Source organism: Centroberyx affinis, unplaced genomic scaffold (genome assembly GCF_046629955.1).
Source record: "Centroberyx affinis isolate AG114_WGS23_722 - 3 ecotype Tasmania unplaced genomic scaffold, CSIRO-AGI_Caff_v1 ptg000498l_1, whole genome shotgun sequence".
In the NCBI taxonomy this organism is placed as follows: Eukaryota; Metazoa; Chordata; class Actinopteri; order Beryciformes; family Berycidae; genus Centroberyx; species Centroberyx affinis.
This window is the reverse complement of record NW_027279151.1, coordinates 287,132-300,488: the sequence shown is the minus strand read 5'-3', so window position 1 is coordinate 300,488 and position 13,357 is coordinate 287,132. Positions and strand designations below refer to the sequence as shown.

General features: G+C 43.5%; 1 protein-coding gene across 1 annotated transcript in view; it reads right to left on the bottom strand.

The window, feature by feature from the left end:
* Window positions 1-13,357, bottom strand: part of kif13a (kinesin family member 13A) — a 44,307-nt gene that overhangs the window by 9,342 nt on the left and 21,608 nt on the right. The window contains exons 12-30 of the mRNA XM_071517491.1: window positions 13,185-13,295; window positions 12,958-13,092; window positions 11,427-11,557; window positions 10,998-11,084; window positions 10,722-10,897; window positions 10,033-10,252; window positions 8,135-8,297; window positions 7,753-7,896; window positions 7,335-7,484; window positions 6,804-6,968; window positions 6,531-6,704; window positions 6,222-6,373; window positions 5,995-6,127; window positions 5,637-5,783; window positions 1,949-1,981; window positions 838-937; window positions 556-682; window positions 405-460; window positions 185-309 (exon numbers count right to left, since the gene is read on the bottom strand). Coding sequence (XP_071373592.1) covers window positions 185-309; window positions 405-460; window positions 556-682; window positions 838-937; window positions 1,949-1,981; window positions 5,637-5,783; window positions 5,995-6,127; window positions 6,222-6,373; window positions 6,531-6,704; window positions 6,804-6,968; window positions 7,335-7,484; window positions 7,753-7,896; window positions 8,135-8,297; window positions 10,033-10,252; window positions 10,722-10,897; window positions 10,998-11,084; window positions 11,427-11,557; window positions 12,958-13,092; window positions 13,185-13,295 — 2,529 coding nt within the window. The remainder of the gene's footprint in view (window positions 1-184; window positions 310-404; window positions 461-555; window positions 683-837; window positions 938-1,948; window positions 1,982-5,636; window positions 5,784-5,994; window positions 6,128-6,221; window positions 6,374-6,530; window positions 6,705-6,803; window positions 6,969-7,334; window positions 7,485-7,752; window positions 7,897-8,134; window positions 8,298-10,032; window positions 10,253-10,721; window positions 10,898-10,997; window positions 11,085-11,426; window positions 11,558-12,957; window positions 13,093-13,184; window positions 13,296-13,357) is intronic.

The following is a 13,357-nucleotide window of genomic DNA, read 5'->3' as shown; positions in this document are numbered from 1 at the left end:
AGCCTTACTGAGCCATAGAGAAGCAGAGGATGTGGTCATGTGGAAAAACTACAAAGCCGACATCTCCAAAAACAGGTGATGTGTGCACTGATATGTCCAAACAAGTTATACCAGAATACCATTTCTACCTGTGTAGTTGCCTTTATGGCCATAGGGGGGCAGTAAAGTCAAAGCCATGGCTTACCTCCTCATCACTGTGCCGGATGATGGGCAGATAGAAGAACTGGCTTCCATGCTCCTTGGGCAGGATAGAGTTAACCCCTGCAGCGTGGGGGCCGCTCAACTGCTCATTCGCTGTCAGATTATCCGCTGGCGGCACAGCCAAAAGACAGTTAGTTAGTGTTTACAGTGCCTGAAGGGAACCTGTGAAATGTCATTGGCTGTAATGGATGTTCCTGCCTCACCATTCAAGTCCAGAAAGAGTACAGGGATGTGAGCTTCCATTCCAGCAGGGGGGGTCCTACAGTCAGTTGAACATGAGGTTAAAGATTAATAAAGGCAAGGGGTTCCAAATAAAGCCAGAGTGACGTGTGTATGGGAGTGTGTGTTTTTTACCAGTGTGCAGGAGCTCCAGGTATGCCGCTGCCAGGTGCAGGGACGAGCACGGCGTTTCTCTCTTCAGTCAGGCCGACCCACTGCTCCACCAGCCGAGCTTCACGCTCAATATCCTCCTCTGACTTCTCTGGATACATACAGAAAGGAGGAGAGGAGTTAAAACAGAGTGGGCAGAAGAGAATCTTGAAAAAGAGGAAGAAGGGAGTAATAACAGTGATGGATTTGGTGGCAGACAACACAGCAACCGCCCTAAAATCCTACAATGCATGCTCCAGTACTCACCTTGTTTGTTGATGATTTTCTTGATCTGTTCGTCAAGGTACTCCCTACGTTTGATCAGGGCCTCTGACCAGCGCTCCCGCACACAGTTGAGGTCCTCCTCCTGCGACCAGAGAGACACCAGAATCAGTATCAGCTGGCTCAGTGAGGCAGAGGATCTGTCGCGGGGCACAGCAAAGCTTAACCAGGGGAAGGAGAGGGTGCACAGGGCTGCCCTGTCTGAACGAGTACCAGATCTGCTCCTGAGTCCTCTATTAATACAGTAACTGCTAATGTACTGGAAAAGTCAAAGCTAATCCTGATAAAAGTTCCCAAACCAAAGGTGTTTAAAAATCAAAGCCTCCAGGTCTTTATTGTCGGCTGGGAAAAAGATTATGGTGGGATTATTATAAAAACTATAAAAACCCCTCACCAGCCTAGACCACACACATACAAACCTCCTCAACCCATTTGCAAATCACACACATTCGCGCACCCATGCATGCACACACACTTGCATGCACACACAGACACGTCCTCACATGCAGTCACAGTCACACAGAATCCTACCTGAATGCATGGCAGATCAATCTCTGAGGAAGCCACAGAGAACAGATTCCCCTCTGCAGCTTCTAGAGTACCCAACAGACCAGCCAACCAAATTTCTGATGCCAACAGACTTCCACCATGCAAAGTACTGTAAGTCATGCAGCCATGCAATGCCCATGTGATTAAGTGAGGCATATTGGTCCTGTAGCTCTTCATTAGCAACAAGCAAACAGTAGCGTTAGTGTGCGCAACCTGAGGGAAAGGCGAGAGCGCGGGACAAGGTCCCAGGCAGGCAGACCGCTGGCTGGGAGCTCAGACATGGGTGGTACTGTACTGTGTGTAGAGGGCTGCCAAAGAATGGTTGGCGTGATTGATAATTACAGTGTCAGAAATCGTCCACATGTGCAGCTAGTGTTTAATAAAGCACTCCTTTAGTTGGGAGAGGCACAGCCCTCTGCTTCCTGCCTCCCACCCCATGTCCTCAGCGACGGCCCTAGTCTGCAAACACATGATCAGCGTTTGGTTTCCATCATGCCTCAGAGTGAACTATAGGGGGAGCAGCAGCAGTAGCAGACTGAGATGGTACCTGATAACTATCCATATCGTCTTCCTCCTCTCTCTGGCAGGAGAGAACACACTCAGTCAAATGTGGGGAACCAGAAAACGCCTAACCAGAAAAGCTCACAGTAAACTATTCACTGCTGTCTGGTAAAACCCATTGATGTGAACGTTCAACCTAAATTATTGTTTAAAATCTGTGCTTGAATTTTCAAAGTCTTTAAGAATTTAAATCTTAGGCTACACATAAAGTTGTTCTTTTGAGTATTTACAATGTATGACAATTATATTCAGCCCCAGAGGGGTTTTCCAATTATTACAAAAGTGGAAAATGGAAAGTCTTCAGCTGCTATCTAGAATTCAATGCAGTTACATTCTGTGTACATCAGGGCACACTGATCCATTTTAACAGAACTAACAGAGCTAACAAAGCACTGATATGAGCCTGTACATTCCTAGTCCTCCTTTAGAGTCACTGCCAGCTACACAGATGAACTACTCATGGCACAAAACCCAAGAAAGACTGAACATATTTTTGCTGATTATCCTGCACGAAATGCAGCACACATTGTATTAGAGCAGGAACTAAACCCACAAAATTTTGAGATACCCCTACCCAGGGTAGAACAAAACATGACCTTGTTTTTTATAACTTTGACATGTCCCCTTCATGAAATGGATGGTCGTAATTTTTCTTTTTACTGCAAAAGTCATTAAATTAATCAATGAAGTGATTCACCACATAGGCAAAAAAGTGCAAAAAAAACCCCACCTGCCCTGAAAGAGGGACTACCAAATTAATCCCATGTCATTTTCTACCTACTGGTTGTATTTACATCATATTTGCACTGATGGTCTACAGGTAGTGTCCCTACACTCCAAAACAACCAGAATGTCAAAATATGGTTCTATTGAGAATCAGCAGCCTTTTATATAAGGCCTTATTATAGGCGGAAATATCAAACAGTTAATTTTTCTGAGGAATACTCACTTCTAATCCTAATCCTAATCTAATAATACTGTAATCAGTACCCAATTATGATAATAATTCATTTCAGGTAGTCACTGACATTGTCTCATCAAAAACAAGAAGTAATAGTTTGTCACTGAGCATTATTATTGTGACTATCAAGTGAGTATAACCCAAAAAAGTACACAAAAATGCCTGCCTTGTAACAGGGAATACCAAGTTGATCCCATGTTTTTTACCCACTGGTTGTATTTACATACTTCATATTAGCACTGATGGTTCTCAGGTAGTATCTCTAGACCTCAAAGCAAACTTAAATTAACCACAATGTCCAAATCGAGGGCTTGGAGCCAAAGAGGCGTGAGTGCGATTTTGGTCCAATATGAGTATTATATATCAATTGAAAGGTCTCAGTGAGATCTTTTCAGTGCCAAAAGGACACAACTGAAACCATGACCCATAAGTTAAATTTAACAAAAACTGAAAGCCGTAACAGTAAAAGTAGGGTTTCGCTTGATGTCAAAAGGGCATAACTGCACTTACGCCCTTTTGACACCAAGCAAAACCCCACTTTTGACACTGAACAAGCATTGTGGGTAGAGGATTCTAACAGCACTTAGGTCAGCTCAAAATGCATGCTGACGTAAGTAATGCTAGCATGGCAGCATGATCACATCATTTTTAGTATCCTATTCATATTCTAATTAATATTCTAGGTCAATATAAGATGAATGTAAGTATGTTAATATTCCCATGAAATACTTAGGCCTATAGATTCAAAATGTTATTTTATAATGTTAGGAGTGTGAACTGGTCAAGATGAGCTCTGATAGTAAGACTGCTGGTAGCTGAAGTTCTCTATGGTTTTATTGTGAATCAGCAACATAAAGTGCAGTCATAGGTGGAAACATCAGACAGACACATTTCCATTGCATTAGTGAAATCATTCATTTATTCATTCAGTATCACACCCGGTCAATGCGTGGCATGCTGGAAGACTCTCACACACAGCCGTTCCCAATTTCTTTGAAATCCTGGATACTGGGATGAACCATTGTCTATCACCATGACCAGCATGCATGAACATGGAAGCTGTCCCAAGCGGTCCTCGACTGACACAGTAAATGAGCAACACAAGTACATCTGTATCATCGCTTTTCACGATGATGTTTTGATATCTGTCAGAGAGGTGAATTGCATGCAGCACCATTCTGGTGTCAGCTTCCTCTTGTGTGCTGTACAACTCAGGCAAGCAGTGGACACCTGTGTGGTCAACCATCCTGACCTCCTGGCCATTTTCAAATCCACCTGCTAATATAATGGAATCTTGGTCTTTGAGTTTCTTAGGTGCTGCACTGACGATGTAGTTTGAAACAAACAAGCAAAGGGCTTCTTTGTTACCACAGCTCTGCAAGTACAGTCTATAATTTGGAACATTTCCGGTTCCTGTGATGTGATGTGATGTGTTCTGCTGTCTCTTATGTTTCCTCTTCTCTCCCTCTCAAGACACTTCATTGAAAGCAGGTGGATTTGAAAATGGCCAGGAGGATTACATTAAATGAATGAATGAAATGAATGAATAAATGAATGATTTCACTAATGCAAGCAGAATAATTGTTCTTTGGAAATGTGTCTGTCTGATGTTTCCACCTATGACTGCACTTTATGTTGCTGATTCACAATAAAACCATATTTCAAGGGCTTGGTGCCAAAGGGGTGTAAGTGTGTTATAGTAGATTTTACAGGAGAGCCAAAACAAATTTTGATCAAACTTGGATCAGCTGCCGTTACCACATACTAAGCACAATATTTTAACTTTTTCAACTCACTATGCTTTGAGGTCTAGAGATACTACCTGAGAACCATCAGTGCTAATATGAAGTATGTAAATACAACCAGTGGGTAAAAAACATGGGATAAACTTGGTATTCCCTGTTACAAGGCAGGCATTTTTGTGTACTTTTTTGGGTTATACTCACTGGATAGTCACAAAATAGTGCTCAGTGACAAACTATTACTTCTTGTTTTTGATGAGACAATGTCAGTGACTACCTGAAATGAATTATTATCATAATTGGGTACTGATTACAGTATTATTAGATTAGGATTAGGATTAGAAGTGAGTATTTCTCAGAAAAATTAACTGTTTGATATTTCCGCCTATAATAAGGCCTTATATAAAAGGCTGCTGATTCACAATAGAACCATATTTTGACATTCTGGTTGTTTTGGAGTGTAGGGACACTACCTGTAGACCATCAGTGCAAATATGATGTAAATACAACCAGTAGGTAGAAAATGACATGGGATTAATTTGGTACTCCCTCTTTCAGGGCAGGTGTTTCTTTTTTGCACTTTTTTGCCTATGTGGTGAATCACTTCATTGATGAATTTAATGACTTTTGCAGTAAAAAGAAAAATTATGACTGTCCATTTCATGAAGGGGACATGTCAAAGTTATGAAAAAACAATGTTTTGTTCTACCCTGGGTAGGGGTAGAACAAAAACTAAGGCCCTTTTTGTGTGTTTGTTCCTGCATTATATATCACTCACATGAAATACACACACTGTTCTAGAAAGCAGGATCAATTAAGTACATATGAAATCACCTTACTAAAATCATCTTACTGATGTCTTATGATAGAGGATATATAAGTGATATAAGATGATATAGAGGTTTGTAGTCTAAGTTGTGTGTGTGTGTGTATTCTGTATACAAAAATGAGTGTGTGAGTTTTCCACTGACCTGGTAGCTGTCGAGGGGTCTCTGTAGCTTGGTGGAGCGAGCGGACACACAGCCAATAGACACAGACAGCACAGCCTCCACCAGCAGAGGCAGAGTGCCTGAGTGTTGGACTGGCTTCACACACACCTGCAGCCTCCGGGAGTGACCCTGCTTGGACAAATACCCACAACTTAACTTTAATGTGCAGCTTCCACCGGTGTCTCAGACACAAAACACTCCACTTTCAAGCTAGTGCAGCTACATGGTTGTTTCATAATAACAGGAAGGAGATAATTCAGTTATTATCCTTGTAATTATCCATTTGGACTAGCACAGCCAGTCTGGCCTAACAGGTACGCCTTCATAGTTTTTCTCTGACCTGTCGGAGTTGGAAGACTCCGCCTGTGCTGATGTCCTTTCCAGGATGCAGCTCCACAGCTGAGTACTCTCCCTGCTCGTTCAGCTCCTGGATGGAGGCCCACAGCTCAATCCCGCGAGACACCTCACTCCACCTTGGACACACAACAGCCAAGAGTGTTTGAGGTGTGAAATGTGTGTTTGTGTACATCTATGCATAAGATTGAGTGCAACATGTGGTACACATACCTATCTCGGAGCGTCCGGGTCTTGGCCTGCAGAGCATCTACCTCCCAGAGTGAACGTCCATTCCCAGCACAGCGATGACCCCACACCTCTATGGCCAACGCTCCGTCTGATATAAACTCCAAGAACTCATCTGTCACATGCACCACATAGTCCTGCACAAAGATAGAGTTGGTGTATTGGAGTAGATTTGAGAATAAAAGTCACCAATAAACATTCTTGGGAGTTATTGCCCCAGAACTTAACGGCATTAGCAAGCCTCTCATCCTGTGCACCTCTCCCAGAAACAGCAGGCAGCACCTCTTCCCTTACCTTGCAGTGATCAAACTGGACAGTGAACTGGGCATCGGGGCTCCGAGAGGAAGGGGCGTCAGGGCTGACCATGGGAGGAGCCACAGTGGGCTCAGTGTGCTCCCAGAAGGTGTACTGACAGAAGACGAAGTTGGACAGGTTGAGCGGCAGACCTGTGGCCTCCCTGACCCGCACCTGCAGCAAAGAGACACAAAGTGCACAGGATGGAACTGAGCCATTTTAAAATGTGTATCTGTCTATCTTGATCAGAATCCACCGTGAAGTGTCTTATACCCTGCAGGTAAGCCTCTTGGCCATGTGGACGATCTCCCCGTTGGTGTCCATGACCTCGTAGCAGCTGCTCTCACTGGAGTTCTCTGACGAGTCGTCTCCACCGGCCAGGCGCTCCGGCACCGCTCCACTGACCCGCATCAGCTCAATGTGCAACCTGCCTGCGACCTGTTGGACGCACAAGGAGCAGGGGGACGGCGTCACCTCAATTTCAGCATGTGCTCCAAATATTCTTTGATATGTAAAGATGCGGTCTACTACCCATAGTTTAAGTTTGCATGTGCCCTGCATATTTTAAAGCGTATTGTATTTTAAAACCTTTGCCTAACAATTGCCAATATTTTTAAGGATTTAACCATCTGTATTTTACAATTACTGAATTTCAAGTAGAGCATTTTTCATTTTCTAAAAATTTTTATTTTTGGAAAATCATATGAACATTAACATCAGTATAACATCAGTATAACACTGCACCTTAATAGCAAGGAAGTAATTTATCCCTTTATTAATCTATTTATGTTGGTGTGCCCTTACCTCTCCCTGTTGGCTAATGATGGGGACAGCATACTGCAGTTTGACATCATGGAAAAGGCACTCCAGAAATATGTTGGCCACTCCTATCAGGTTGTGGTTCTCCTGCGCCTCATAGAACGGGTCAGTGTGCTTGTTGTTCACCTTGTAACACTGATAAAAGAAGACGGGATTGGACACAATAATCCAAATTAAACATCTTTACACACATGATTAACTCCTTGGAGGTGAAATATTACCTTACTCCTCCTTCTGATCTGTCTATTACATAAAAACATAAACTCGACTAACTGTCGGCACCCACGGAGACTTCTTTCCCACAGCTACTCCCTCTGAGAAATCTCCACAACCATTTCCTACTTCAAGAATTCCTTTTTTCTTACATTTCCACTCATTTCCTTTCCCCTATCCTGTTTCTCACCATGTCCTCTGTGCCCTCCTTCCAGTCTCTGTAGTGGTCTCTCATGTCCACCAGTTTGTTCTCCAGCTTCTCGATGGTCCACACCTGGGTTCCCTTCCCTTTCCTCCGCACTTGAATGGCTGGCTCGCTCACTATGGCTCCACGCTATAAAAATTAAAAAAAATACTTCCTTGCTATCTGAAAGTCACCTTTCAGTGGACATAAACATCATAGAATACCCATCCCAAAGGATTAAACATATGACAATAAAATCAGTAACAAACATTTTTATTGTACGAGAGCCTAGCTATCATTCAAACACAATGCCCTAAACCATAGCTAGAAATTTGTACTGCATTATAAAACTAATAAAATGTGGTTACTGGGAATTCAGAGGTCTGACCTTGCGGTTAGCGCTGAGGTTGGCTGCAGGGATCTGAAGGGTGACCTGATAGTCGGTGAGTTTGTTCATCTCCTCTGCCAAAAAGTTGGCTTCTCGCACCAAGGTGTTTGCTTTCACTACCTGCTCCCTGAGCCGAGAGAGACTCTGCCGAAACAGCTCATCCCTGACACACACACACACACACAAAACAACACAGAGACCATTCACTCATGAAAATGTCTTAAAGGCTTTATCCTGTCTTTATCTCTTATGTGTGTCTCAGTATCGACTTTATTAGCTACACCTCCCCATTTACAGCTGGCGCCTCCAGACAGTGAGTCACATATAAATAAAGCATAAGTATAAAGCATGCAGACAGGGTCGAGAGGTTGACTCGCTCTTCGACTAAACGTTAGATGTGTGATTTAAAGTCACACTGAAATGAAAAACGACTTTTTAGCTCATTCTAACTATCATACCGTGCACCTATTTGACAATTTGTGCCAAAAAAAATGACAAAAAAATGTATTTTATTGTACTTTTATATCCAAATCTTCCTGAGAAACTGAGCATCTTTAGTGGTGACATCATCATGTACCAGGAGGCATATATAAAAATTACAACCAATAAAACTTGGTTTTTCAACAATCCTGCCCCCCACCCTTCCCATCACATAAAACTGCCTTTCCCTCCCTAACTGATATCCCATTGGTTTACACTTTTGAATGATAACTCCCTGCATTATGTCCTGCCCCAATTTTCTGTTTCAACAGCAAATACATGACATTAAGGAAGCTTTAACTGAGTTTGAACATGGTATTATTGTTGATGCTACAAGCGTAGATTCCTGCCTCTCTGATGCAGCCATCATCCTGGGATAACAAAAACCATCATCTTGTTGATGAGACAGGTCAGAGTAGAATGGCAAAACCCATTCAAGCTAACAGGCTGGCAACAGGTATACAGCAGCTCAGTGCTACAGTGGATTGCAGAGGGATATTTCAGAATGGACAACTCATCAAACCTTGAAGCGAATGTGCTTCAGCAGCAGAAGACCATGCTGGGTTCCCCTCCTGTCAGTCAAGAACAAGTAGATGAGGCTACAGTAGGCGCCTGATCACCAAAACTGGACTGAATCCATGGAGCCACCCTGCCTGGTGTCAACAGTACAGGCAGGTTGTGGTGGTGTGATAGTGTGGGATGTTTTCTTGGCACACATTTGGCCCCTTGGTAACAATTGTACATTGTTTGAACGCCACACTGTACCTAAAAATTGTTACTGACCAAGTGCATCTCTTCATGGCCACAGTCGACCCTTTTTCAAAAGGATACTTCAAGCAGATGCCAACATTTCAATATTCTTCCAGGAACATGACAGTGAGTTTAGTTTACTCCAGTGGCCTACATCGTCTCCAGGTCTCAACCCCATAGAGCAGCTTTGAGGTGAGGTGGAGCAGCATGTTCATAGCATAATGCACCACTGAAAAATCTGCAGGAACAGCTTGACGCCATTGAGTCAGCATGAAACAAGATCCCTGTGAAATGTTTCCAGCACCTTACTGAATCCATGCCTTGAAGAATTTAGGATGTTCTGGAGCCAAAAGTTAGTCAGGTGTACCTAATATAGTGGATACTGAGTGTATTTCAGATGGATTTCTGGTTAAAGCAGCATACTCAGTAAATCTCTTCTGATATAACAGATGAAATGTAAAATGAATTGATATATGATGACAAAAATGACATAAAAATGATATACTTGAGCTTGAAAATGATAGATTTGAGCTTGAAAAATAAAACTTTTTGCTGCTTTAGTCCTGAGCCAGAGCTCCCTGCAGTGTGTTTGAACATTTTTGCATGCACACATATTTGTGTGTGTGTATGCTTGTGTGTAGGTGTGTGTGTGTATGTGCACTCCTCACCTCTCCTCTGTCCACAGTCGCAGCTTGCTGTGGGGTGTGTGCGTCGGGAACGTAAGGCGGTCGCTGCTGCTACGGTGGTGTTGTAGTGTTTTCTCGGGAGACAGCTGTTGCCGTAGCGACTCCAGCTCTCGTTCATACATCATCCTCTGCTCCTCCAGAGCTGTCCGCTTCTCTTCCAGGTACTGCTTCTCCAGCACCTGGACCACATTCTGCATGGGGTCTACAGACATGGGACACTCACATTTTACATCTAAAATACAGTTCAATATTTTATTATACACAACTTGAATGAGCATCACTGGACAGAGTTGCCCCAGTAAAGGCATAGCAGATATTCTTTGATGCCTCCTAACATGAGAACAGGACATGACTGAAGAGTTAGAGGGTTTAAACACATATACACACACACACATATGCATACACACATATGATTAGACGGCTTTGATCATGTGACACAAGCCCCATATTGCTCCGTGACCTATGGTAATAGCTGAGCACAAACACAGAGCAGAGCTTTAATATTGTTTCACTGGTTTCAGTAGTTTTTATACAAAGACATATGATTAGGTCAGAGTAGACAGATGTTTGGAAACCAAAGTGAGTTTGTATCCATGTATCTGGACATACCCAGCTGCAGGATGAAAGAAAGAAGCTTGTAGATTGCAGAAAGTAGATTATCCTAATCATACCATTGTTCCCCAGAGTCTTCATTATGACCTCCATCTGGGCAAACTCGTAGCTGTAGTCCTGCTCAGAGGAGGCCTCGCTGGCCGTCTCCACATCTGCCTCCACAAAGCTCTCTCTGGGAGAGGCTCTCTCTAGCTCCTTCAAACGGTCCCGCCGCTTCCGCTGAGGCAGATTGATCCTACAGCACAGGACTTACGGTTAACTAATTTTTCTAAAAAGGTTTGTTATCTAAGACTGTTCAAATCTTTGAATGGGCCACACTACGAAAGGACTTGTACCTGAAGAAGTGGTTGTTGCCCCATAAGATGCGGTCTCCATGCCACAGGTGGACCAAGGAATCGATCATTGTTCCGTTCACACAGGTTCTATAGGAAACATAGAATTAAATTTCTCTTATTGTATATACAGAACATGTCAGAGGGCATTATAATCTTCAACTTTATACAAGACTCTTTATACAAAACTCTAATTGATTAGCATCAGTCTCTTTACAGTGGGAGTGAGACATGGCTCTGATATCAAAGTGAGGAGCTCAGATCATAGATGCCTGGACCATGAGGTCATGTGAAAAACTGAGGTCCAGTCATCCATGAAGGGGTGTGTGTGTGTGTCTGTGGTGTGTGTGTGTGTGTGTGTGTGTGTGTGTGTGTGTGTGTGTGTGTGTGTGTGTGTGTGTGTGTGCGAGTGTGTCTTGTATAGTAGCTCACCTGGCATTCTCTATGGGCATGAGGGTGACATCACCATCGGGGCAGAGCTCCAGCACACAGTGCTCCGGCTGGATTCCTATCCCAAAGAGCTGGATGTCCTGAGACGTGTCTGCACCCACACGGGTGTGCTCCTACACACAGGTGGAGGACAGATTAAGGAGAGTTATAATGACAGACCCGAAAATAATTAAACCAAGTGTTTGTGCAATACCCTATTCCAACTCATCAGTAATAACTGATAACTGAAAAGCTGCAAACTGTTGCACAAAACCAATTTGCACAAAAATATAACTAAGGAACTCTTTCATTTGGCAATGTCAAGAGCAAAACAAATCAAAGCAAAACAAAGGCTAAGTGAAGAAACCGGTGTCTCTCTCATTACAGAGTGGGCGTAGTTAAACAAACATCCCAACTTCCAGAGGATGTCCTTCCCTGCAGCTAAATCACCCACTTCACATTACCATAGTCATTCCACACTGATATGCCAGGCTGGCCGGCAGAACCCAGACAAAGGCCTGTTGTTCTGCGTGCCGCGGAGGCTTCACTCTCACATGCCTCGCCTTGCTCTCTGCTCTTATGGGTCCAACTGGCTGGTTGGTTGTCCCAGTTCAGAGCTTTGCTGAGCCTCATGCTGGGCTCTGCTCTGCTCTCACAGTGTCATCCTGAGAGGGACTGGAATGCTGCAGCATATGTGTTATGTTCCAGGGCCGCAGCCGACGGTAAATATTACAGCTGCGGTACAGAGGCAGCGGGTGTGAGGTGTTTTTAACAAGAGTGAGTGAGTGAGTGAGTGAGTGAGCGAGTGAGCGAGTGAGTGAGCGAGTGAGAAAACGAGCAGCAGTCTGAAGACCACTGGAGGTTCAACAAGGTTTTACTTCGCATAAGTGATTTCTGCCTTCTCTCTAATTATAGAATTCTCAGTGGAACTGGAGTGCTCCGGGCATGTTTACCTGCTAATCCTCGCACTGAGAGAGAAAGAGAGAAAGAAACAGAGCTGTTTGGCTTCTGTGCAAACTTAAAGGCTGCATGAAACGGCATCTTTACTTCCTTGATTTGATGCGTTTCCTGTTGAAACAAGATGTTGGGGCGGGACATAACGCAGTGAGGGATCATTCAAAAGTCTAAACCAATGGAATATGAGTCAGGGTATATTTATACCTATTAGTGCAGCATGAGGTCACCATGAAAGATACTCTGTTTTCCAGGAAATAAAAGTAATGGGAGTTCATTTCATGGGGACTTTAATCTTACACTGTTGTAATGTAATATTCCCAGTGAGAGAAACTGGGAATTAATAAACATAAATTATCGAAATTATTATCATGAACATTCCTGTGGTTTCAATAGTGATGCACCAATGGTGAAACTGACGGTGGTAAAACCCAGGTTCAAGGCCGGCTATCGGTAAGCAGGCACCCTGCTGAACTGTCCTTGACCTGACCTCACTGTGGAGGGGGGTTAAGCAAACAGAGACTTTCCATATGGGGATCGAGACAAGCATCACATTACTACATTATTGAATCTGTATTACCTTCAGGTAGTAGACCAATAATTCGTTCAGGGCAGGGTCGGCATTCAGATTGACCAGAAAGCACTTGTCTTCACCCACTTTAATCCCAGACGTCTCCAGAGAGATGCCCATGCTCTCCAACTGCTTCTGACGCTCCTGTATAGATACATAACGATACATAGATATATATTTATATTCTGAATTTAAAATTGATGTTTTGGAGTCTTTGTTATGACTGATGTGCGTACTGTTGCAATCTCCTCTGTCTTTCTTAGTTTCTCCTCCCAGGTGACCGTCATCTCCTGAATGAGTTTCTCCGACTCCTGCAGTTTCTCCTTCAGCTCGGGGGCCTTCATGGACTGGTGGGAACAACAGAGAAAGACAATCAGCATAGCTGTAATCTGGATACATTTTCTTCACA